Here is a 22,836-nt window from a genome sequence, read left to right as displayed (position 1 = left end):
CTCCTTTTTATTTAGTCTGAAATGCTTCTGAAGCTAAATAATTTGTTTGTAATTTTTAGTCCTCGGGGGGTATAATCACTTGTTTCCGCTCCAACTCCGGTACAATGAATGGCATCATAAGTCATTAGTTCTGTGGTCAAAACTTTGAAATAAACTTTCTGAAGTATTGCTATGCCACAGATGCATTGCATGTGAAAGAATCTACTGTTGTGGTCAGGTGAGAACCTCGTAAATCCAGATTTGTTTAAGTATGTCATTTGGTTGAAGCGCCAGATGCTCCTCTGTGGGTTTAGATGCTTTGGGTTCGTAGGAAACCTGTCAAGATAAACTAAAATTTCACCTGAAACCGAGACTGCTTTTTCCGTTCCTGACACGTTAACATTGTGTGTGTTTACTGTAGATGAGTTTAAGGGCCACTCGCTGCTTCAAGCTGCTCGTGAAGCTGACATGGCCAAGGCTAAGAAGACCCTGGCCCTGGAGATCATCAACTTCAAACACCCTCACACCCACGAGACTGCGCTGGTAAGATGAATACACACACAATTGCTTTACCGCAAACAGATATTCCTACACTGGCGCAGAGGTAATAAAGTGATGTTTTCTTTGTTTGTTAGCATTGTGCAGTAGCATCGCCGCACCCCAAGAGGAAACAAGTGACTGAGCTGCTGTTGAGGAAAGGCGCCAACGTAAACGAAAAGAATAAAGAGTAAGTGCTGTCTTCATCTGCTCAAAAACAAAAAGTGAGATTGTTATATTTGGATGCAAACTGCACGCTGTCAACAAAATGGTTAAACATAGAAATGATTGCAGGCTGATGTTGGTACTTTTGAACTGAAGCTGCTAATAGTTGGTATTTTGTACAAAGTAGACACTAGATGAGCATGTTTACGTAAAGGTGTACTGCTTGTAAAACAGAAGAAACCAATGTTGAACAATCACCTTTATCTCCTCCTTTTTTCTCTTCTCTCTGTAGTTTCATGACTGCTCTCCATGTAGCAGCAGAACGTGCTCATAATGACATCATGGAGGTGCTACAGAAACATGGTGCCAAGGTAAACCACAGTGTTTTCCATATTCACTTATATCATCTATCATTTCTTTCATATCTTCATTTTCACCTTCATCCAGCTATTTATATATCCCTCTACCTCCACCTTAATCCTTTTTTTCTTTTTGTTTGTACATCCAGATGGGGTTGTCTCTTTCTTATCCCCATTTACAGTTCCTATTAACGTTATTCACGCTGCATTGAATTAAAGTAGATTTAATCAAGAAACTAATCAACAGAAAAAGTCCCTTTTAGTGTCAACGTGAAAACAGATCTCTACATAGTGAAAGTAGAAAAAAGTGCTCTGGTTTATTGGCATTTCTTTAAACCAATCACAATTGTCATGGGCGACGCTAAGCTCCGCAAGGAGCCGCTACAAAATAGTTGTGCGAGAGCAGACTGAGATTTGACAGCTAGCTGTCTCAATTTACCCTGCAGAGATCTGAGGAGCAGTCAACCATAGTCCTCATAAATCCACCAGAGTTTAAAATTTGTACACAAAGAAAGCAGAAGGAAACTGACATCGGCGAAAATACATGCATCCGGCGGAATTTCCCTGCAGCAACAAAGCAATCCCGGAAGTGGAACGTCAAGGATATAGACTATTCTCACCATACACACTGTAAATGAGGCTATTTGAGGGGAAATGAATTCATCAGAATGTATGTTAGTAAATTACAAACATTTCATCAGAAACCATTTCATCACCGTTAGTAGAGAGAGAACAGATTCAAGGTGGGGTTTTTTTTGTTTGTTTTTTTAAGAATTGAAGACACTGCAGTTTAGGAAAAAACAACCGTGATACAAAGGTGCTTGTGTTTGCAGGTGAACGCCCTGGACACGCTGGGTCAGACGGCTTTGCACCGTGCAGCAATGGCAGGCCACCTTCAGACCTGCAGGCTGTTGCTAGGATATGGGGCAGACGCCTCGCTGGTGTCACTGCAGGGATTCACTGCTGCTCAAATGGGAAATGAAGCTGTTCAGCAAATACTCAACGGTATGTGTGTGTGTGTGTGTGTGTGTGTGTGTGTGTGTGTGTGTGGTGTGTGTGTGTGTGTGTGCGCGCATCTGCCTTGTTTTGGTTGCTATGCAGCAGCTAGCAACAGTGGGATTAACTGGAATTGTTTTTGAAAGGTCAGTATTGATACTTTCAGACTGAAGTTATAGATTGGGTAAAGGCAGAGTGAGCCAACTCACCTGTTCTGTGAGGAAACTCCACATTACATTGCATGCATACACTGCATGTATTTCCAGATTAAAGGTGCCCTGAGGTTAGTCTGGCTATCACCAGACCAAGATCAATCTTTTAAGATTAGTCTGGGGAGTGTGCTCTGTATTTTCTACTGCACAAGAGGCGTGATCAACGGGCATAGTTCAAATGACTCTGTACGCAATTGGATAATCCTTCAACCAATCAGACCAACGATCCGGGTGGCGTACTGGTCCTCCATAAGCGCGACCAACGGTGACACGACCGCAACAACGGGGTTTGAGCTGAGCTTTTGGCCAGCAGCGGGGCTTGAGCTGAGCTTTTGGCCAGCAGCGGGGCTAGCTGGTAAATTAGGCAGTCAGCGGTAAGGCACACACATCATTCTTTTGTAGGAATTGTTCCAGGGCAAGTTTCTGTTCCGTTATCAGAGAAAACTTGCCTTTGAAATCTTTTAAAACAGCAGCGACAGCAGCATCAACGGAGTGCTGCGCTTCGGTGGCCTCCATGTTGAATGTAAACAAAAAGCTGCTTGCCGTCGCTTCACTATCGTCATTGTGTTAAGCACGCCAATATTGCGCCAGGTGGAATAGCCAGTTTGTGATTGGTCCCCGCAGAATTGTAACGGAAGCAGGATAACTAAACCTACAGGTTTCCAGCCTGAGCCGCAGGGCGAAATCAAATCGCCGGCAGATCGGCCTGGGTTTACCCAGTCTAACACTGTGGAGCTTCCCTGTAAACAAACGCAGAGACTTCAAGACGTTACTACGCCCAGTCAGGAAATAGCCAGACTAACTGTTCCCTCCCTCCTTTCATTCTAAGCTAAAATAATCAGCTGCCAGCTGTAGCGTCATATCTACCACACAGACATGAGTGGTGTCAATCTTCTCGAATAGATTGACAACACTCTCATGCGAATAAGCATAATTCTCAAAATGTCAAACTATTCATTTTAAGTAGAGCAGCTGTAGAGAAACCTCCAGTATATCTGCCTGCCCTGATATATTGGCAAAACTTTGTCTAACCACAGCATTGTAATCATCAATAGGAAATTCAGTTGTACAGTACATTCTGCTGTACAGGGTGAATCATTCTCTCCTGTCAGTTATTGTCAAGGTGTAAATCAACACTGTTGACTGTGGACATTTTTCCTATTTTGAATGCAGCACGCCCGCTCTTGAAGTTGTCCATAAACTAACATGCAGCAGTGACATCCTGGGTTTCAATGTGGCCAGGGACTTTTGTCTAATGTCATCTTCTCTCGTCACCATTTGCAGAGGAAACATTTACTTTCAGGTTTGTGCAAAGCATTTTTATTATCCAATGTTTTGCTGTGTAGAGAACGTCCCGGTGAGAAACTCCGATGTGGACTACAGACTTCTGGAAGCTGCTAAAGCCGGAGACCTGGACACTGTCAAGGTAGTTTGATTAGGATTTGTCACATTTTGTTACTGATAGTTGACATTATCCCCTACTTGTGTTTTTTTTCCGGGTATTAAAGGGTTAAATGAGAGACAATTTATTTTCCTTCAAACAATCAATATCGCCTTCATTTGAAAAATGGAAATGGGAAATAGAACATGACCTCGGTAGCCTTGATATGTGTAATGACACCAACCCTGGAAAATAATTTTACTCCGAGGGAGCAGAAATCTTTTTTGATTGCCTCATTAAGGTTTGGAAATAATGTCCTGTCCAGAAAGATGTGCGTGAAACTTGACTGGCTGCATGATTGAACAATTATAAATAAATGTATAACTCCTAAAAATGCCTGAGCTCCACAGATTATACAGACATTCAGTGAAGAAAATGTGTATGTATGTGTATATTGTCCTTAAATATGTAAAAGCGTAATTGGCAAATCTGTAATTAAGGACTTTAATTCATGTGAAGCAGCAATACACAGCATGATATGAAGAACTATAGATGGGGCTCAAAACTTTTAGAATGTACCTTTAACAGGGGCTCATTGAAATTGTGACACAGATAATCCGGTCTTCATTTTTAAATGAAAATGGAACAAAATGCCCTGACCTTTGTGACTGCTCTTGTTACTCTTATGGAGTCCTGGTCGTAGGGATTTTTTGTTAAATGTCAGGTGGATATTGTTGGCCATGAATCTAATGTCTTCTGTTCACATCTTTGTATTTTCTGTCCACGTTGATTCCAGTAAAATTCCAAACATTTCTTCTTTTTAAAGGCCATATTTCCAATCAAATATCATTTCTGACCGCAACACTCGATATAATCATAGCCGCAGTTTGATTTGTACCGGGGCCCACTCATGTTAAAAATGTAGGCACACATGGTGCTCTGTAATATGCCTCGGACAAAACTACCCACCAAATGTCAGGACCCGGTAAGATCCGGCAAAGCATTTGACAAAAGTATTTGGTGTAGAGCAGGGGTGGCGAACCTGTGGCTCTTGAGCCACATGCGGCTCTTTGCCTGCTCCTTTGAGGCTCTTACTGTGTGGTTGGGGGCTGTGTTATTGGTAGATTTTTTTTTACTTTTTGAAACATTTCAGATAAATAAATAAAAAAAAAAAGCATTTGAATGATGCATTTGCCAATTATTTTAAAATAAAAAATAATGCAGCAGAGTTTTTTTTTATGGACAGATTCTGCAACCTGAGGAAAAAAAGCAGCCACAGATCACCTTCCTCATTAACCCTTTTACTGCTGATGGTTTGAAAGCTCCTCTAGTGACAAATGAGTGAAAGAGTGGCCACAACAGAGTACAACCAGACCTACAAAGGATTGTGGATAACAAAGACTGTCAGGTTTCCCACTGAGTCAATCTAAGTAAGAAAAAAAAACCTATGAAAACTGCTATGTATTATGACTTTCATTAGATCTGGAAGTCACTGTTGTAATATGGACGTGCATGTGTTGTGTGGCTTTTTGCTATGGTGCGTGTTTTTTTGTGGCTCTTTATGCTGAACTGGTTGGCCACCCCTGGTGTAGAGTGAAAATCATTGCGTCTTTACCCGCCGAGGCAGACAGTAATGGGGTTATCCAGATGAAGAAGTCTGTCAGCGTCTGAAGTGTGATGCTTCGGCAGGTAGGAAGGGAATTGTAGCAGAGCAGGCAATGAGGCTTTCTGTCATTTTCTTTTTATGTGGCACACGCACGCGCACACACACACACACACACACACACACACACACACACACACACACACACACACACACACACACACAGCTACTGATTGACAGAAGAGAAATAATTTCTACTGTCATCTTTTCCACTGTTGAGAAGGTTCAGACTGTGACTGTTAGAAAGATTGGGACACTAGAAGACTAACAGGTCAAAGAACAGTAACATGTTCTACTGCTTTCGTAGCAGCTACATTTACTGTGTTTGGAAATATTATTAAAAGTACATTTATCAGCTAAAGAGAATCAAAAATAGAGCAAAAAAGGAGAGTGATTTTGGACTTACATTCTTCCGGTGGCCACAAACAAGACTCTAAATCAATGGTAATGTTGTGGTTTCTGCTGCTACAGTTTTTTACGTTTTTTTCCTTAAACCAGCTTTCATAAACCAACCCGACGCTGCCTCGATGGCAGCTGAAGTGAGGGATAATAGCTTGATTGATGAGTACGTCTGCCAGCTGGATGTTTTATTTTATTTCCTGTAGAATAGGATCCTGGAGTGTGGTAGAAGGAAACTTTAAAATAAACTTCTTACTGTGTCTCCTCTCAGTACTGAACTATGTAATTGGGTCTGCAATGACAGAAACATGTTCTGTGAGGAGCAGGGTAGCAGGTGACTGCCTCAGTTCAGCAGATGTGCATTAACTTCAGTTAATAACTTCAATATTGTTGCTGTTGTTCCCTAAAACCCTTCATTTAAAAAAACAACATATTTCATTTCACGGACACATTTTTCATCATCAGTCATGGTGGGTGGGCAGAGGAACAGTTTTACTCTTTTCTCTATTTTTGTTTCTCTTTCTTGCTGTCTCAAGTACTGTCTGTTCTTCTTTGGTGTTGGTTGCTGTTTGTTGGCTCTGTTTTTTAGGGAATTAAAAGGATGATGTAAACATTTGAGTGATATATTCCCCAGATTTATAAGTTTACATCAGCCTTCCTAGTAGATGTTTCTACTTTGAAAAAGTGTATTTTCACCATCGTATTGTAGTGTATAAGCATGCTTATTTGCTAATAAGCACACAAAGTACAGCTGAGGCTGATGGTAATGTTATTAGTTTTCAAAGTACAAAAATGCACCTCATGGTGAAAGTCAGGGGATCTGGTCCTAGCATTGCTAAAACAGAATTAAATTAGCTATAACATAAATACACTAATTTCATTGTGCTGAGAAAGACAACCTGCTAAATTCAAGGCCAGACAGAGAAATGTTCCATATCCATATTTGTATGTAGATTATATACGATTTACCCCCAGTTATCAAAGAAAAATGATGGGTCCAGTTTCCTACCAGTCACTTTTTCAGATCTTGATATTTATTACGACTCATCCATCTTCAGTAAGAATGTGTTGTTGTTGCACTTGAATATTTCAAAAAAAGCAACCTCTCCATGTTCATATTGTACTTGATGAACAACCTCTAAAAATGATCTAATCTCTAAATCAACTTTCTTTGTCCTTTTTAAAGCTGAATAGTAGAAACAATAATGTGCTACGTGATTGGTTATGCAGCCACAAAGCGTATATTTATTTGTTCATGGCTCTTTGGTAGATCAGCTCTTTAATTTTAAAAAGCAGATATTCATTTTAATCTTCCCTCTTTGTCTCTGTCTCTTTCCAGTCCTTGTGCACGGCTCAGAATGTGAATTGCAGAGATCTGGAGGGGAGACACTCCACTCCCCTTCACTTTGCTGCCGGCTACAACAGAGTGTCAGTGGTGGAGTACCTGCTGCACCACGGGGCCGACGTGCATGCCAAGGACAAAGGGTGGGACTCTTAAGTTATGGTTTCATTTGTAGTAAATGTTTACAGACTTATGTTGGTTTAGAAAGTCATGGTACAGTTCTGGAAATTCTGTATGTGCTTTTTCCATCCACAGTGGTCTGGTTCCCCTCCATAACGCCTGTTCGTACGGTCACTACGAGGTGGCCGAGCTGCTGGTCAGACACGGAGCCTCGGTCAACGTGGCCGACCTGTGGAAGTTCACGCCGCTCCATGAAGCCGCTGCTAAGGGGAAATACGAGATCTGCAAACTGCTGCTCAAGGTTAGACATGCACTTTCCTCTCCTAACGTCCAGCTAACCTTAGTAGCAATCAACTCTTGATAAAACTCAGTGGTAGTCACTGCCGTGAAAATCTGACTAGTGCTGCATATTCAAAGCTGCATAAAGTGTACAAACAAACCGTATGGATCCAACTTTTCCATTAAATGACATGTCATTACAGCCTATAAAGTATTCGTTCAAAGGTATGACTTGTCATGCCCTCTGGGAGTTTTTTAAGCCCAATTAGACTACAAGGCTGAAAATATCTGCAGTGTAGTAATACTTGAATTCCACAGCTCATTGAGTCTAAATGAGTCCTTTGAAATGTTGCAGTTTTATAGCTGAATGTGGTTTTGTTTTTCCTATCATCAACACCTCCAGACAAGGCTACATCACCGAGGGTTGCAATATGGGGCCGCATAAATTATTATTAGATCGACACACAGGGCGCGCGCAGCAAACCAACATCTAATCACACATCAGCTGCAGAGAAAATGTGATGCTTTGAGATATTCAATTCAGAATTCCTTTTATTGTCATCGCACGATGAGATTAAGTTTGGAGTAATAAGAACAACCTAACAATGAAATGAAATACTTAGAAAAACAGAATGTAATTAAAGATAAACCAAATATACCACACAATTTGAGTTAAAATTGAGAGTTAAAAACTATTGCTCAGAGTCAGTTATATATTTCAATGAACAGTTTTGCATGAACTGTCATGAGTAGCATATGAAACAAAACAAAAAGAATTAGCAGACCAGAGAACGTATGAGATTGACAAGGTCAAAGTGACAAACTGGTAAAAAAAGAAACTACGCAACAACAACAAGCAACATTTCAAAGCAGCAATCACTAATCACCATAACTGCAATTGAGGAGTGCTGGTGGTGACAAAGTAAAAGTGGGATGATGCAGTGAGAGAGTGTGGAGTGGTGTATGGTGCAGTGGAGTTTCTGGGATAACAGTTATGGTTGAGTGGAGTGGGTAGTGTTAGGGAAGGTGGCAGCTCTGGGGGGGAAAAGCAGTTTCAAAGTGCGATGGAATCAGACTTGGCAAATAAATCAATGACTAAAACCTGCAGCAGAAGAAAACATCACACCTGTGTGGAGCGACGAGGAAACTTCCTCAATTGACCCCATGAAATCAACAAAATTGCCATATTTTCATCATGTTTTCCACCGTTTGAGGTTTGACTAATGCTCTTTTAATCGCCTTTAATCGTCTCATCGCGGCCTCTTCTGCAGTGGTGTAATGGCACCTGACTGGGGAATTAGTGCCACAAGCTGTTTATCTTGATGCACCAACTCCTAATGTCCCTGTAACAGCAGCGGGTGGAAACTTACATTAATTTCTTTTTCTTTTTTTGCCGGTGAAAACGCGGAGGTAATATCTATTATTTAGCATTCTATTATACTTTATGTGTGAAAGGCCCATAGGGAAACTGAGATTGATCCAAAGATGGGAAGGAAGAGTTTTTTCTTGAAACACTTTGTGTTATTTGGGTAAGAACAGTTGATAGTTTTGGCACTGGACCAATACGGTTGGTTTGCCAAGAAATATTCACCCCTAGAGAGCATGAGAGGTCGCTGAGTGGTTTGATGGTGAATTATATGCTGTGGCATTTACAGTCACCAGATGTCAAGCCATTTGAACACCTAAAGGAGATTTTGGACCAACTCCACCATCAACATCACAAGTTGAGTCAGCATCTTTTGGAGTAATTATGTTAAGGAGCATTGATGCTGTTCTGAAGACCCGTGGTGGTCCCAGCACCTTCCTAAGACACTTTATGTTGGCTTTTCTTTTAATTTGACACCCATCTATAGTTGCTAACTTGAGGCAAGTGGGGGAACTCTGACCTACAACAGTAAGCTGCTTTTCAGTGCTCATAAAGACCGGTGCTACTGTAGTTGTCTGGGCGCAGGACTTTAGCACGTCCAGCAGCTTTGTTTATGTCCATCTACTACAAGGCTGGCTCCTCGTAGTGGGAGTTTAAGTGATTGTTCATCCTCGTCTGGTGTAACCTCAGTGATGGACTCAATGTCAGTTGGGTGTAGCCTGATGTGCAGATAAATCCCAGTAAGTGCTCTCAAAACAGTCCTGGAGTTCAGAGATACTGTAGCTCCGTCAGGCCACGCTTTCACTGATCTGATGGTTGCAGTAAGAGGTCTGGAGGTTAGAAACACACACACACACACACACACACACACACACACACGCAGATGGTCGATTCTTCAAGGTGGTGTGAGGTTTTGGCAGTTTTCCACTCTGCTGGGAAAATCCTCACACTGTCTGTACTAAGCTTGTGATTGTGATTCTTGTATGAACATGGCAGTGCCCTTATTTCCCCTTTAACACACACACACACACACACACACACACACTTGCAAACAAGTAACAGTGTGTGTTCCCACACTATGGTGCTAATGGCCCTCGGGATGCAACTGTTCTCTCTTTTTGAATAAACTGTTCCAGAGTTCAGCAGGAGGTTCTCCTTTTGTCTGCTCTGTTAGTTGTCAACTTTCTATTGTCCCCTTTCAGTGTTGGATTTGTGCTCAGAATAAAACTCTGCTGCATTCTCAGTGCTATGATATTCTGTAGGGATCTTATGAGATATACAAAACGTGCATTAGCATTTTCTCTGTTAGGAAAGAAGTGCAGGAACATAATGAATTTCTGCTTTAATCAAAAGGAGAATCTGCCTGGTAAGCACTTGGCATGAAATGTGGGAATTTACATGACTTAAGATTTGGGTGTGATGTATCGTAGTCCTGCCAACTGTCGATCAAGCAGTGTGACATCTTGCGATATGGCTTTCTTCTGATTGTTCAGACTGAAATACCTGAGCAACTATTGGATGGATTGCCAAGACATTTGGTACATATATCCATGGTGCCCAGAAGATTAAACCTAAAGACTTTGGTGAGCCCTAATTTTCCTGTAGCGCCACTAGCAGGTTGACATTTTGGGCTTTTAGAGAAATATCTCAGAATGTTTGCCATGAAATTTGGTTGAGATGTTTCATTTATCCCTCAAGATGGTCCCTTAACTTTTCATCTACTGCCATCAGCAGGTCAGACTTTTGAATTGGAATTCCTGCAAAACTAATGACATTCCCATCAGCCTCAGCTCTAATTTGGGTTTAGCGCTAATTAGCAAATGTTAGCATGCTTAACTAAGATGGTGAACATGGTAAACAGTACATCTGCTTAAAATCTGCATTATTAGCATTGTCATTATTGTTTAGGCACGTTGGCATGCTAACATTAGCACTTAGATAGTCCAGCCTCATAGAGTTGCTTGCATGGCTGTGTGCTCTTAATCTTGTTTGTAAACAAATCAAAAATGTAAAATGTGTTACCTTTTCTGAGCCTGATAACTGTTCAGAGAGCTTACAGGTTCCAAAATGGCTCACTATTGTAAATGGAACATCTTTCATGAACTGAATACAAGCTTAATCCAATGGAAGAGTAACAAAACCAACATGTATTTATATGTAAATGTCCCCAGTTATTACTTAAATGGGTCTCTATTCTAATTTTCCTGGATAGCGAATAAATTACAGCATCAGCAAAGAGATAATAGAAATCGAGTAGGGCAGAAAAATCAGAACGTGGTTTGGTTGAAAAACACTTTTAAAAAGGGAATACAGCCATGAGAGATGTAACGGACAGTTTGAGGCTAGCAGTGGACACCAAGGGAAGTGGTCCCACAACATCAAATTTTAATGAGCGGGTTTTCAAAACTTACAATGAAATGACAAGTTAAACTGTTACCTAGGAGACAGTTGAACAAAGAAAATGTCTTCTCCACCCCCCACCTCCCCCATCTTCAGGATCTCCAGGGTATGTGGTGTTTTCCACTTCACTGGATGTCCTTTCCTCACCTCTCTACCTCGTCTTCGTCTTTTCCTCTCTTCTCTCCGGTGAATTACCTTCATCCTCTTCTCACTCGTCACCTGTCATCGTCTCTTCCTCGTCTAAGTGAAACGCTCTCACTGGGGTTACAACGATAAGGGATCAATTATAGCTTATGTTTTGTACCAACATTCCGTTTTACATTTTTTTCTTTGTTGCAACAAAAACTATTCTGTATTTTGATTGCAAACACTGTCTGCCATATACAGTAGATGTTGGTGTGCATTTACACTGAACCCCATTTTGCCCTCCTCCTCTCCAGCACGGAGCGGACCCCACCAAGAAGAACCGAGATGGTAACACGCCTCTGGACCTGGTGAAGGACGGGGACACCGACATCCAGGATCTGCTGAGAGGAGATGCCGCATTGCTAGATGCTGCTAAGAAAGGCTGCCTGGCTCGGGTGCAGAAGTTATGTAGCCCCGACAACATTAACTGTCGGGATACGCAGGGACGCAACTCAACACCTCTGCACCTTGCAGGTAATATGCATGTAGAATCACTTTCACAGATCATGGTAATAAGTAAGCACCTCTCTGATTATGTAAAGCTCACTTGGCAGACACATTGAAATGAAAGATAAAGCCATGGTTGTTATTTTTTTTTGTGGCGTTTTGGCTGGAGTTTCCAAGAAGGAACTCTGGAAATGGCATATTCGGTGGTGCCAATCACTCTGGCTACAGCTTTTCTGAGCGCCTATGATTTTGGCTCAGTGAAGTGTCAAGAAGAAGGCAATAAACACACCCTGACAGCTAAAGTCTAGAGGGCAAAAACACATTGTTGGCTGAGACAATTTACCCATTTATTAATGATTTTTGATCAAACCAAATGTGTGTGTGTGTGTGTGTGTGTGTGTGTGTGTGTGTGTGTGTGTGTGTGTGTGTGTGTGTGTGTGTGTGTGTGTGTGTGTGTGTGTGTGTGTGTGTGTGTGAAAGCTTAAGCTTTAGCAGGCAGATCCCTTTTCAATCAGGCAGCTGATCTAAAAGGAGGACACTCAAAAATTAAAATCTAAATTAAATTTCACCACCAGACCAGCTCATGTAATGTATGTGGTTTTTTTTAAATGAATAAATAAAAGTAGACCGTAAAAAAGACTGGTAAACTAAGAGTTGAAAAGCTGGGGGACCTGGCCTGAAAAGAGCCCTGGTCATATATCAAGTACTGGGAACAGCCAGGCAGGAGACCTCTGCCTCAGCATGTCAGGCTGTGTTGTGGCTGAAAGGGGATCAACATGTCTGAAATATAACTGAGAGCCTGACCATGCAGTGCCTGAAACGTTTTAAAAATAAGTTCTAAAAGGCACAGGGAGCCGATGAGGGCGGTTGTCTTTTTTTTAGTAATCGTTTAGAGCTGGACATCAGCGTTTTGGATGAGCTGGAGATAAGTAACTAATTTATGGTGACATAACACTAGTACCTATCATGTACTGTAACAACCTTGGATCTCACAAAAACTTGATGAAGTTTTTAAATCCTGATAGCAGAGAAACTGTTGGTCTTCATTTATTTAGGATCTGTAATCATGATAGCATCAGCTTCAGGGATAACAAGAGACACACCACTCTGCATAGACAACACAGGACAAAAATGTCTTCAAACCTTGAAGAGCAAAAAGGGCCAATATTCAGATATAAGGTTTTTATCTTAATGCTTTTTATATTTTCTTATCAAGATTCCCATACAGTGATGAGCACAAACTCTGACACGATGTGAATATTACCTTTATGCACCACAAAGGACTTTTCTGACAGCTTGCTTTTAGTGAAGTCACTCCCCAGTGGAAAATTATGCATTTTTAGACTAGAGAGTTTCAGCTTTTGTATGATGACGAAGTATGTCTTTATTAGCAAATTATTTGCAGCCCGCAAATCATTTGCTAATAGCTAATTTGATGAAGACATACATACTTTTGGCACTTTTAAAGTTAAGAAACTGCTTAAAAAAGACTTTGAAGGTCTGCCATTTCTTTTTCTTCATAGATCTGACCACTTAGAGACACCCACACACCCTCTGCCTTGATGTACTCTCTTGTCAAAGGAAAAAATGATTATATGCTGTCACATGACAGCTGATGTAGGCTGACATGTCTCTCTGCCTTTCCTCCCCCCATTACCTGACTACATTTTTGTTTCTCCTCTTTTTTTTGTCTTTCTATTTATCTTCCTCTACTTTCTACCACCGTCTGTCTTCCTGCTGTGTTTTCCATACAACCCCCCCCTCTACCCCCATCCCGCCCCCGCGCCACTCTCTAGCCGGCTATAACAACTTGGAGGTAGCAGAGTATCTGTTGGAACATGGAGCCGACGTGAATGCACAGGACAAAGGAGGGCTGATACCTTTACACAATGCTGCTTCATATGGGGTATAACAGACACACAGACATTCACTCTATCTCTCACACACACACACACACACATTCATTTACACTCACTGCAGACCTTGAGTTCAGTTCAGAGATGCTGCCCTTATTCTTTTTGATATGTTTATATTTATTTTAGGGTGCAACATTTTACTTCCTATCCTTTCAATTTTCTTGTTGTTGTCCACTCTAATGCAGCTAATTCTACCTCATTTGTCTTAGGTAAACATCATGAAGTTTACTAACTGTTAAAAAATTGTATTTGAGGCTTTGAATCCATGTGAAATGCGTACGACAATTTCTGAATCTTGTAGCTTGCATCACATATGACAGTAATAGCCTCACTTATTTCCACCCTGTTTTCCAATTTCCATTATTATTTGTATTATTATTATTAACCTTATTATTGCAATTAGGTTCCCTGAAGACATGCATGAATGTAGTTTTTCCTTCATCTGGAGTCCTTGTTTGTCTCTGCCACATTTTACACTTATAGTTTGACAGCATTCTGCTACTAAAAGAGTCATGAAACACATTTGAATGAAAACTTGATGAGCTCTGAGTTTTGGAGACACACATACAAACACTTCAGCATCGCCCACTGGTACACAGAAACAAGTTACCTTGTGTTTGACGCTGGAGACAGATGATGAGGGAAAAGAACAGGAAGAGATGAAAAAGACCTTTGGGAACAGAATCATGATGGAGTTAATAATTCACACCATTTTGGTTCCAGAGAATCCCACATATTTCACCAGACTTCACATATTTTCTCATTAAATGCTTTTATTGCTGTTGTCTCTTCTCCTCATCCTGCCACCAACTCCTCTTCTTTCTGCTCTCATTTTTGTAATCTCTTTTTGTAACTCTTCTCTGAATTCCTTTCCTCCTTCTTCCCCTTTTCATCTTCTGTCTTCTTCTCTCTGTGTCTGTCACCTCCTCCTTCACATCGACCTCCTCTCTAGCACGTGGACATAGCTGCCCTGCTGATCAAGTACAACACGTGTGTCAACGCCACAGACAAGTGGGCGTTTACTCCCCTCCACGAGGCAGCTCAGAAGGGGCGGACTCAGCTCTGCGCTCTGCTTTTGGCCCATGGAGCCGATCCCACCATGAAGAACCAGGAGGGCCAGACGCCGCTGGACTTGGCAACGGTACGAGAGGCTTTCTTTTAAATTTTTCACAGTATTCATCCTCATTTCTTCATATTAGGAGTCTTGTACCTGTTATGAGTCAGCCCATGGCAATATCATTAGCTTCAACTGATGTTTGACTGGTAATGGTTAACTATTCAGACAGATGAGCACCAAGAAGAAAGTTTTCAGAAATTTGGAATGTGGAACAGGTAGTGTCCAAACTTCTTGCACTCTAATGAGACTTCCTAATGAGGCTCCCTAATAAGCCTCCTAATAGGGTTTCTTGTTTGCCTGTAGGTACCATACCACAGTTTTCCCGAGAGAACATGTCACTACAGCTGACATCCACATGAAGTGAAGTGCAACATGTGATGTTGCTTACATTAGCCCACAATTCTGCTACAGATTAGAGGACACCAAAAAAGATGCTTGTATCTGGGGACTTGTTGACTAGGGAGAATATTTCTCTTCTTGGCTGGTATTTCGAGGCACTACAAGAAAAAAAAGATGCAAACACAAGTAACTTGGCAGTGAGACAATTCAACTTTTGAGACATTTGAATTGAATTATTCTACTTACAAATGAAAAGTTGAATTCATATGAAACAAAAATGCACCGTTGCTCAATACATGACACTCAAGCTACAGCCTAACCGGGACTGCTGTGACCAGTAGCTTACGGAGGCTAATCTTAGCTAATTTTAGATAGATATGGCTATACAACGCACATTACTGAGTCAGTTCACTGACTTTATGACTTGTTATGACATTAACAATACGTCTGTCTACATCTTGTCATTCCTTTTCATCTGTTGCAGGCTGATGACATCAGAGCATTGTTGATTGACGCCATGCCGCCAGATGCCCTGCCAAGCTGTTTAAAACCCCAGGCCACTGTGGTGAGTGTCCACACACGTACATACAAGTATAGACAGAGGGCTTTCAGCTTCAACGTAATACTGTGGTGGCAACATTATGCGTTTGCTGTAAGAAGAAACTGCTAACATATGTGGAAAAGGCTAAAAAATAATAATAAGCTTAGGCACATTAAATGTGAGAGTTAAAGTGTCTGTTGAACTGTAAGCAAATAGTTGAAGTATGTGCACTGTAAAAAGTTGTAAAATGTCAGTCAGTATGTATTAGAGTTCAGCAATAAACTTAGACCTTCTCTCTTCCACTCTCAGGTAAGTGCAAGTGTGGTGAGTACAGGTGCGGCAGGGGGCGTGGTCATCTCTCCCTCTCCATCCCCATCCTGCCTGTCTGCAGCCAGCAGCATAGACAACCTGACCGCGCCCCTCAGTGACATCTCTGTGGGCGGGGCCACTGGACCAGCAGACGGAGCATCTGGGTCTGACAGGAAGGAAGGGGAAAGTACATACAGTAAGTTGTGTCCTGAATCAGAGGCTGGTTCTTTTTTTAAATGAAAGCATACCTGCATGATGTAAACATGTGTAACAGCTGGGACTCCTCTATTGACCATGCTGACCTCTCTGTGTCTCTGCAGCTCTGCTCGACATGACCATCAACCAGTTTTTGAAGAGCCTAGGGCTGGAACACCTCCGAGACACCTTCCAGCGGGAACAGGTACACACACATTCCTTTATGTGTCTGGGAAAGGCAATAGTGAAAGGGAACAGCAAAAGCTGCAAAGAACTGGAGAGGCACATAGATATAAGAGATGAGGATGAAAGGTGGAAAGACCAGGAAATATTTTTCTTACACGGTTAATTCAGTAATTTATTTAATTAGTTTTCTTTTGTTGATTTTTGTTCCATTTTACATTCCTCATGTCAGTTCATAACTATTCTAGCGGCGTGGCTCAAAGGATGGCAATGTTTGGTCCAGACTGAATTATCTCAACAACAGACGGATTGCCATACAATTTGGTTCAGACATCCATGTTCCCCTCAGGATGTAATTACTTCGCTAATCCCTCAACTTTTTATCTTGGGTCATCAGCATTTTAATCTGTCCAACATTTGTATTGCTTATTATAGCTAGGCTTATGGCTAGATACTTGCAAAGCTATCAGCCATCAGCCTCAACTGTAATTTGTGTTTAATGCTAATTCACAAATGTTATCTAAAATAAGATGGTGATCATGGTAAATATCTCGCCTGCTTAGCATCAGCATGTTAGCATTGTGGTGTGGATGTTAGTGTTAGCATTTAGCTCAGAGCACCACTATGCCTAAGTACAGCCTAGCAGAGCTGTAGCATTGCTGTAGACCACTGTAAGAAAGAAAGAGGTGGTGATGTCCATAGAGCAATGGAGACAGAAGAGGGATACAGATGCACGGAGTGACAGAACAAGGGGAAAAAAATAAAGAGCGAGGCTTAAGGAGAAAGATGGAGGATATAGTCACAGGCAGAGACAAGGAGACAAATGGGTTGACAGAAAAAGGAAAAATCAGACCGGGAGAGAAACAGAAATAGACAGTGAAATTGAGAGGTGACAGCAGGCAAAAGGCTAAGCATAGCAGTGCGGAGGATATGTGTGTTTTGTGTGTGTCCATGCAATCATTGATATTCCGATGAAGATTGTGATAAAGGTAAGAGTCAGCTTGGTGTTAATGGAAAAATAAATTTTTATTTCAGAATAACAATAACTCAGTCATAACAAAGAGATACACAAAATGTAGGTTTAACGGAATTTACATCATTACATCGGCCAATTTAATTTACTTTACCCATACTTTTTACTCTTTATGTTGAAATTACAATATTGTGTTAAAAGACAGAAAACCGAACCTATTTCAGCTGCAATGATTAACAACTCTAATCAACTTTCCGCTGTGTGAATCCTCCTTCTGTTCCCTCTGTAAAGCTCCACTTCTGATTTGTTTGTTGTTGTAGAAGAGGATTAGTAGTAAACCTTTGTCAACACAAAGTTTGATAGAACAGTTTTTGCAAAAAAATATGGAGATTGGCCACTATTACTGTTTAGTTAAAACTTGCAGGGAGAATGCAATAATTTTGCAAGATGCGAGGAATTGGTAGAAGTTATTTAGTTGGATGTTCCAGGTGGCAGATTGCTCAGATGATGCTTTTCCACTGCTGTGATGAAATTGTAAGATGGCGGCTTGAAGCATCAGTCAGTGGCGAGAACCAGGCTGATGTGTCACTTTTATTACTTTTCTGTGATTACTTCAAATCGAGTGTGACAAACAGTTTTTCTCTGTTAAAAGATCATACAGGCTTCTGAAGAAGTAAAAAGCTGACGTTTTCATCTCTTTGCTGTGATTTTGGAAATGAAACCAGGGTTCTTGTATTCACTTTGGTGCCAGACAAATTTTCAGTTTCTGTTTTGCTTATTTCTGTGTTTTCACTCGGAGCAGAGTATTTAGGCTATGATGATTACACCTGTTGCAGTGATCACAGCAACACAGAGGGAAGTACGTAAAGGTTACTGTTTAAAAAGCAGAGTAATCTCTGCCGCCAGCATGAATCTTATCTGGGATCGCCTTGAAAAAACTCAAACTTCACCATCATCATTTTGCATATGAAAGGCTTGATTACTGCCATGCATTCATTGACCTTTTTTTTCATGCCGCTTCCGTCTTTCACTCATGAATATTTGTCAGACCAATTGTCGCTGCAATGTCCTAGATCATTGAACTCTTGTTTTATTGTTAGTTATTTAATTTTTGTATGACTTGCTATTGTCATCATCAAACTGTAATGTGTTTTTGTTTAGGTTTGTGCAGAGTTCTACCTTTCAATAAATTACAACGTTTGATTCAGGTGACAAATGTATAATTAGAAGTATCGCTCAAATAAATATTGGACATTATGATAATAAAATGTTATTTTCCTAGTGATATGCAGTCTTTTGGCAGAAGACAACTATAAGCAAGACTGACATGACTCATTTGCTGTTTTCCGGGCAGATTTCCCTGGATGTGCTGGCAGACATGGGTCACGAGGAGCTGAAAGAGATCGGCATCAACGCTTACGGCCACAGACACAAACTCATCAAGGGCATCGAACGGCTGCTGGGAGGCCAGCAAGGTCAGGAAACAAACAAAAACACACACACGCACACACAAAACTACACACACAAACACACACCTGTTCCTATATCAGATTTACTGTATTGAAATGACATAAATATTTAATCTTCAAATAAACACTGGAAATGTTAAAACAATTAAGCATGTTCTCTTTATAATGCCAAGTTCTGTTATTTAGTCTTCAGATTTGTTGAGAAACACTCAAAATGCTAAAAATCTATACATCAAACTCCTGGGTTATATATGTGGCTATACCTGTAATGTATGATAAGAAATTTAGTGTCATTTGTTTTTTTGATTGTAGGTGCAAACCCATATCTGACGTTCCACTGCTCCAGCCAGGGCACCGTGCTGATCGACCTGGCACCGGACGACAAGGAGTTCCAGTCTGTGGAGGAGGAAGTAAGGAACACACTTTTACACACACGCATCCAGACACGACATACATTTAGGTTGCTAGTGTCACCACAGTACAGCAACAATCTGCAGGAGAGACTTTAGACCAGACTACTGCTTCACTGACTATATAAATGAAAGCAGTAACTGAAAGCGACAGCAGATATCCGTCTAAATGGATTTAAAATGAATGAGGACTGTCACATGTTAACAAAAAATTAACAGCTAATATTAATAATATTACTGTAATTTTTACTTGGGAACTTGAAAAATGACTGATATGAGGTCAGTTTCTAATGCTAGGTTGAGTACCTTTACCTATTCACAGCAGTATTGTATCATCAATCATTTCAGTCATTAGGATGATTTTTGTGAATGGTGGTGATCATTTCACCCACAACTTTCTTCAAATGGCTCAGTTTGTCAGTTTGTAAATCCACCTGCAGCAGCTTCTGATCTATTTTTACTTTATATTCCTCTTTTGAGTCAAGTTCTTCTTTTTTTTTTAACTGCTGATGCCACACGTTTGCAGCTGCAGCAAATTTCCCACAGGCATTATTTAGTTATCTACTGTGATTAAATTAGTTGCTTCTCTGTAATCTACGCTTAGTCACTTACCACTTTATTTGGTACAGCCAACTAAAACTAACGCAATTTATAAAACAGTCCTGCAATAAATTCTGCCTTCATGGTGTTTATGTTTGTGTTTTTGTCCACCCCATTGATATCACAGAGCGTAGGCTAAATAACAGAAACACATCTCTGTTGTGCTGTTGAGTTCAACAAACTACATCCTCCAGAATGACCATACATATCAACATCTCTCTAAAACCTCAACAGGACCGTTGTATGATAGACTGCATTAGTTTTAGCTAGGTGTACCCATAGACTGTAGCAGCCTAATACATTGGCAACTGAGTGTACTTGTGTAGTGCACACGTCAGTAATAGCTGAAACACCAGATATTGATCTTTATAGAATTAAAAAGAGTTAACAGAAAATGCTACAGGTGACCTAAGTTTGAATTGTTAATCTGAATTTATATAAAAACACTCCTGTACTGCCGAGGTAAAAAATTACTCATCACTATGTCTCCTAATGCTGTCCAGACAGCTGTGTGAATCACACCTTATGTTATTCACGATATACTGTATGAAAATTGCATTTCATTAGCATGTTTAATCCCCCACATTCTCCATTTTAACTTTCAAAGCTTTGCATAAGTTTGTCATTTTGATCGTCTTCTGTCTGTTTATTTCCTCTTTAGCTACAGAGCACTATCAGAGAGCACCGCGATGGAGGCAATGCAGGTGGAGTCTTCAGCCGGTACAACATAATTAAGGTGTGTGTTCACAACACACACACACACAGCGTACACATTAGAGCCATTTGAATATTAAATGTTCAAATGAAGCCCGTTATAAATATGTACTAGGCTTATGCATTATCAATGCCACTATAAGCATGTGGTTGTTTTCATTGCATTTCTGGCACGCCGCTCTGTTTACATTATTTTCCACCACGCACACTGCGACAAACACAAATCAGCAGTGAATTCTGTAGTGTGTTCAAGTGTATTGAAGCGGCTCTGTTGTAAATGTTAGAAAGCACAGCTGAAACGATTTCTCATAAACTAAGTAACATAAGTGTTAGCCATGATGCTAGCAGCATTGATAACTAAGCCAAACGGTGCTGTCACTACTATTTTAGTGATTTATAAGCAACCGGTTTCTTGCAGATTGTCACGTTACGGTTACACAGCTGTTAGAAGGTAATATATAAAGTTGAAGCTAACTCTGACAGATGTAAGGCAGCTAACATAAACTTTAGCTGCCTCCATGAAGCTCTCAGCTAAGCTCCTACAACTTGTGACACAGTTAGGAAACCAGAACGAGCTAACTATTGATAACATAAGCATTTTGGCTCGGTGGATGTCGATTTTAAAGTCATGTTAAATCTATTTACCATCCTTATTCCGATTTCCAGCCGCCCCCCTGTACTAACGTTACTCTGTACCTAACGTTAGCTCACAATGCCTCGTTTCTCAGTCCTGTAATTTATTGTTCATAAGACATGAGAAGAGGGACACACACACTTTTAGAAATACATTTTAATTCTCATCCCTCCCTCTATTCCTTCCTCTGCAGATTCAGAAGGTGGTGAATAAGAAGCTACGGGAGAGATATGCACACAGACAAAAGGAAATCGCAGACGAGAATCACAACCATCACAACGAGCGAATGCTCTTTCACGGTAAATTAACAGAGTATATAGTTGAGACGGTGGGTTTCCTCACCATATATCAGGTATTTCAACAACTGGTTGCTTAACTTTTTATATAATATTTTCTTACTTCTTTATTAAGTGGTCTTCTTTTCGAACATTTGATTTTGCTTGATTCCAAAAGGCGTTAAACTGCTGGTTAATGTGGTGACGCAACCAAGGGTGAGGTAATTGTGAATAATGTCCCAGATGGCCCCTCATAGGAAACGTGCTCTGGTCTAATGGCATTTCTTTAAACCAATCAGAATCGTCATGGGTGGTGCTAAACTCCGCACAGAGCCGCTGCAAAAATAGTCGTTCAAGAGAAAACTCAGTCAGTCAGTAGAGAGATAGTCTAGCTAGCGGTCTCAATTTACCATACAGAGATCTGAGGAGCAGTTAACAATAGTCCTCATGAATCCACCGAATTTAAAATTCCAACACAAAGAAAGTAGAAGGAAACTTGGTGGAATTGCCTGCAGCCCCGGAGCAATCCCGGAAGTGGAACGCGAAGGATATAGACTAGTGGAGTTGTAACATTTCAAGTTTGACTTTGGTTTGCCGGTAAACTTGGCTGTACACTAGGGCTGGGCGATATGGAGTAAATTAGATATCAAAATATTCTTGATCAAATACCTCTATCGTGGCGATATTCTAGGGTTGAAAATTGGTGCTTTAACAAAATATCTTCACACTTAGATTTTAGATAAATAATCATCAGTAATGTGGACATAATGTCTAAGTGGGGAAAAGGCTAATAATAGAACAGCTAGAACAGTCTGGTAAGTTCAGAAGAGTACATCACTTTACTGTAATGCAGCTTTTAAAACCAGTAAAAGACAACACTTATGTCATATTACGATATCCAAAATCTAAGATGATCTCTAGTCTCATATCACGATAGATATAATATTGATATATTGCCTAGCCCTACTGTACACATGCACCAAAATGTGGTTAGTCTGAAGTTGAAGATGCATTTCACAAGACTAACTAGAATGTGTCCAACTTGGTGACAGTTGTCCTCTTCATTGCCATGACATTTTGATCACCTCCTTCAGCGTCGGTCACTTCCTCTTTGTTGACTGAAGTAAAACTCTGAGACGAACTTCGCCATGGTGCGAACTGTGAGGAAGTAGCAAACTCACAGGCAGTGGCAGAGCGTAGTGGACAGGTTAGGGTGTATGGTTTGACCATGTTCTGAATGTAGCCATTCACAGCACAATAGGCAAGTACCAGTGTATGGATTCGAGAAGCCACCGGAAGCCGGTGTGGAGGAGCAGGGCAGTGTGGGAGA

At 40.8% G+C, this 22,836-nt stretch overlaps 1 protein-coding gene across 1 annotated transcript in view; it reads left to right on the top strand.

The window, feature by feature from the left end:
* Nucleotides 1-22,836, top strand: part of tnksa (tankyrase, TRF1-interacting ankyrin-related ADP-ribose polymerase a) — a 78,121-nt gene that overhangs the window by 51,900 nt on the left and 3,385 nt on the right. The window contains exons 10-26 of the mRNA XM_028600948.1: nt 401-522; nt 615-706; nt 974-1,052; nt 1,874-2,045; nt 3,595-3,674; nt 7,031-7,176; nt 7,289-7,454; nt 11,639-11,858; nt 13,628-13,737; nt 14,700-14,888; nt 15,688-15,768; nt 16,054-16,249; nt 16,374-16,453; nt 18,759-18,879; nt 19,186-19,283; nt 20,545-20,619; nt 21,425-21,530. Of these exons, the coding sequence (XP_028456749.1) occupies nt 401-522; nt 615-706; nt 974-1,052; nt 1,874-2,045; nt 3,595-3,674; nt 7,031-7,176; nt 7,289-7,454; nt 11,639-11,858; nt 13,628-13,737; nt 14,700-14,888; nt 15,688-15,768; nt 16,054-16,249; nt 16,374-16,453; nt 18,759-18,879; nt 19,186-19,283; nt 20,545-20,619; nt 21,425-21,530 (2,133 nt within the window). The remainder of the gene's footprint in view (nt 1-400; nt 523-614; nt 707-973; nt 1,053-1,873; nt 2,046-3,594; nt 3,675-7,030; nt 7,177-7,288; nt 7,455-11,638; nt 11,859-13,627; nt 13,738-14,699; nt 14,889-15,687; nt 15,769-16,053; nt 16,250-16,373; nt 16,454-18,758; nt 18,880-19,185; nt 19,284-20,544; nt 20,620-21,424; nt 21,531-22,836) is intronic.

This window comes from Perca flavescens, chromosome 16 (assembly GCF_004354835.1).
Source record: "Perca flavescens isolate YP-PL-M2 chromosome 16, PFLA_1.0, whole genome shotgun sequence".
In the NCBI taxonomy this organism is placed as follows: Eukaryota; Metazoa; Chordata; class Actinopteri; order Perciformes; family Percidae; genus Perca; species Perca flavescens.
Note: the sequence above shows the minus strand (reverse complement) of the source record. Positions and strands in the feature narration are given on the sequence as shown.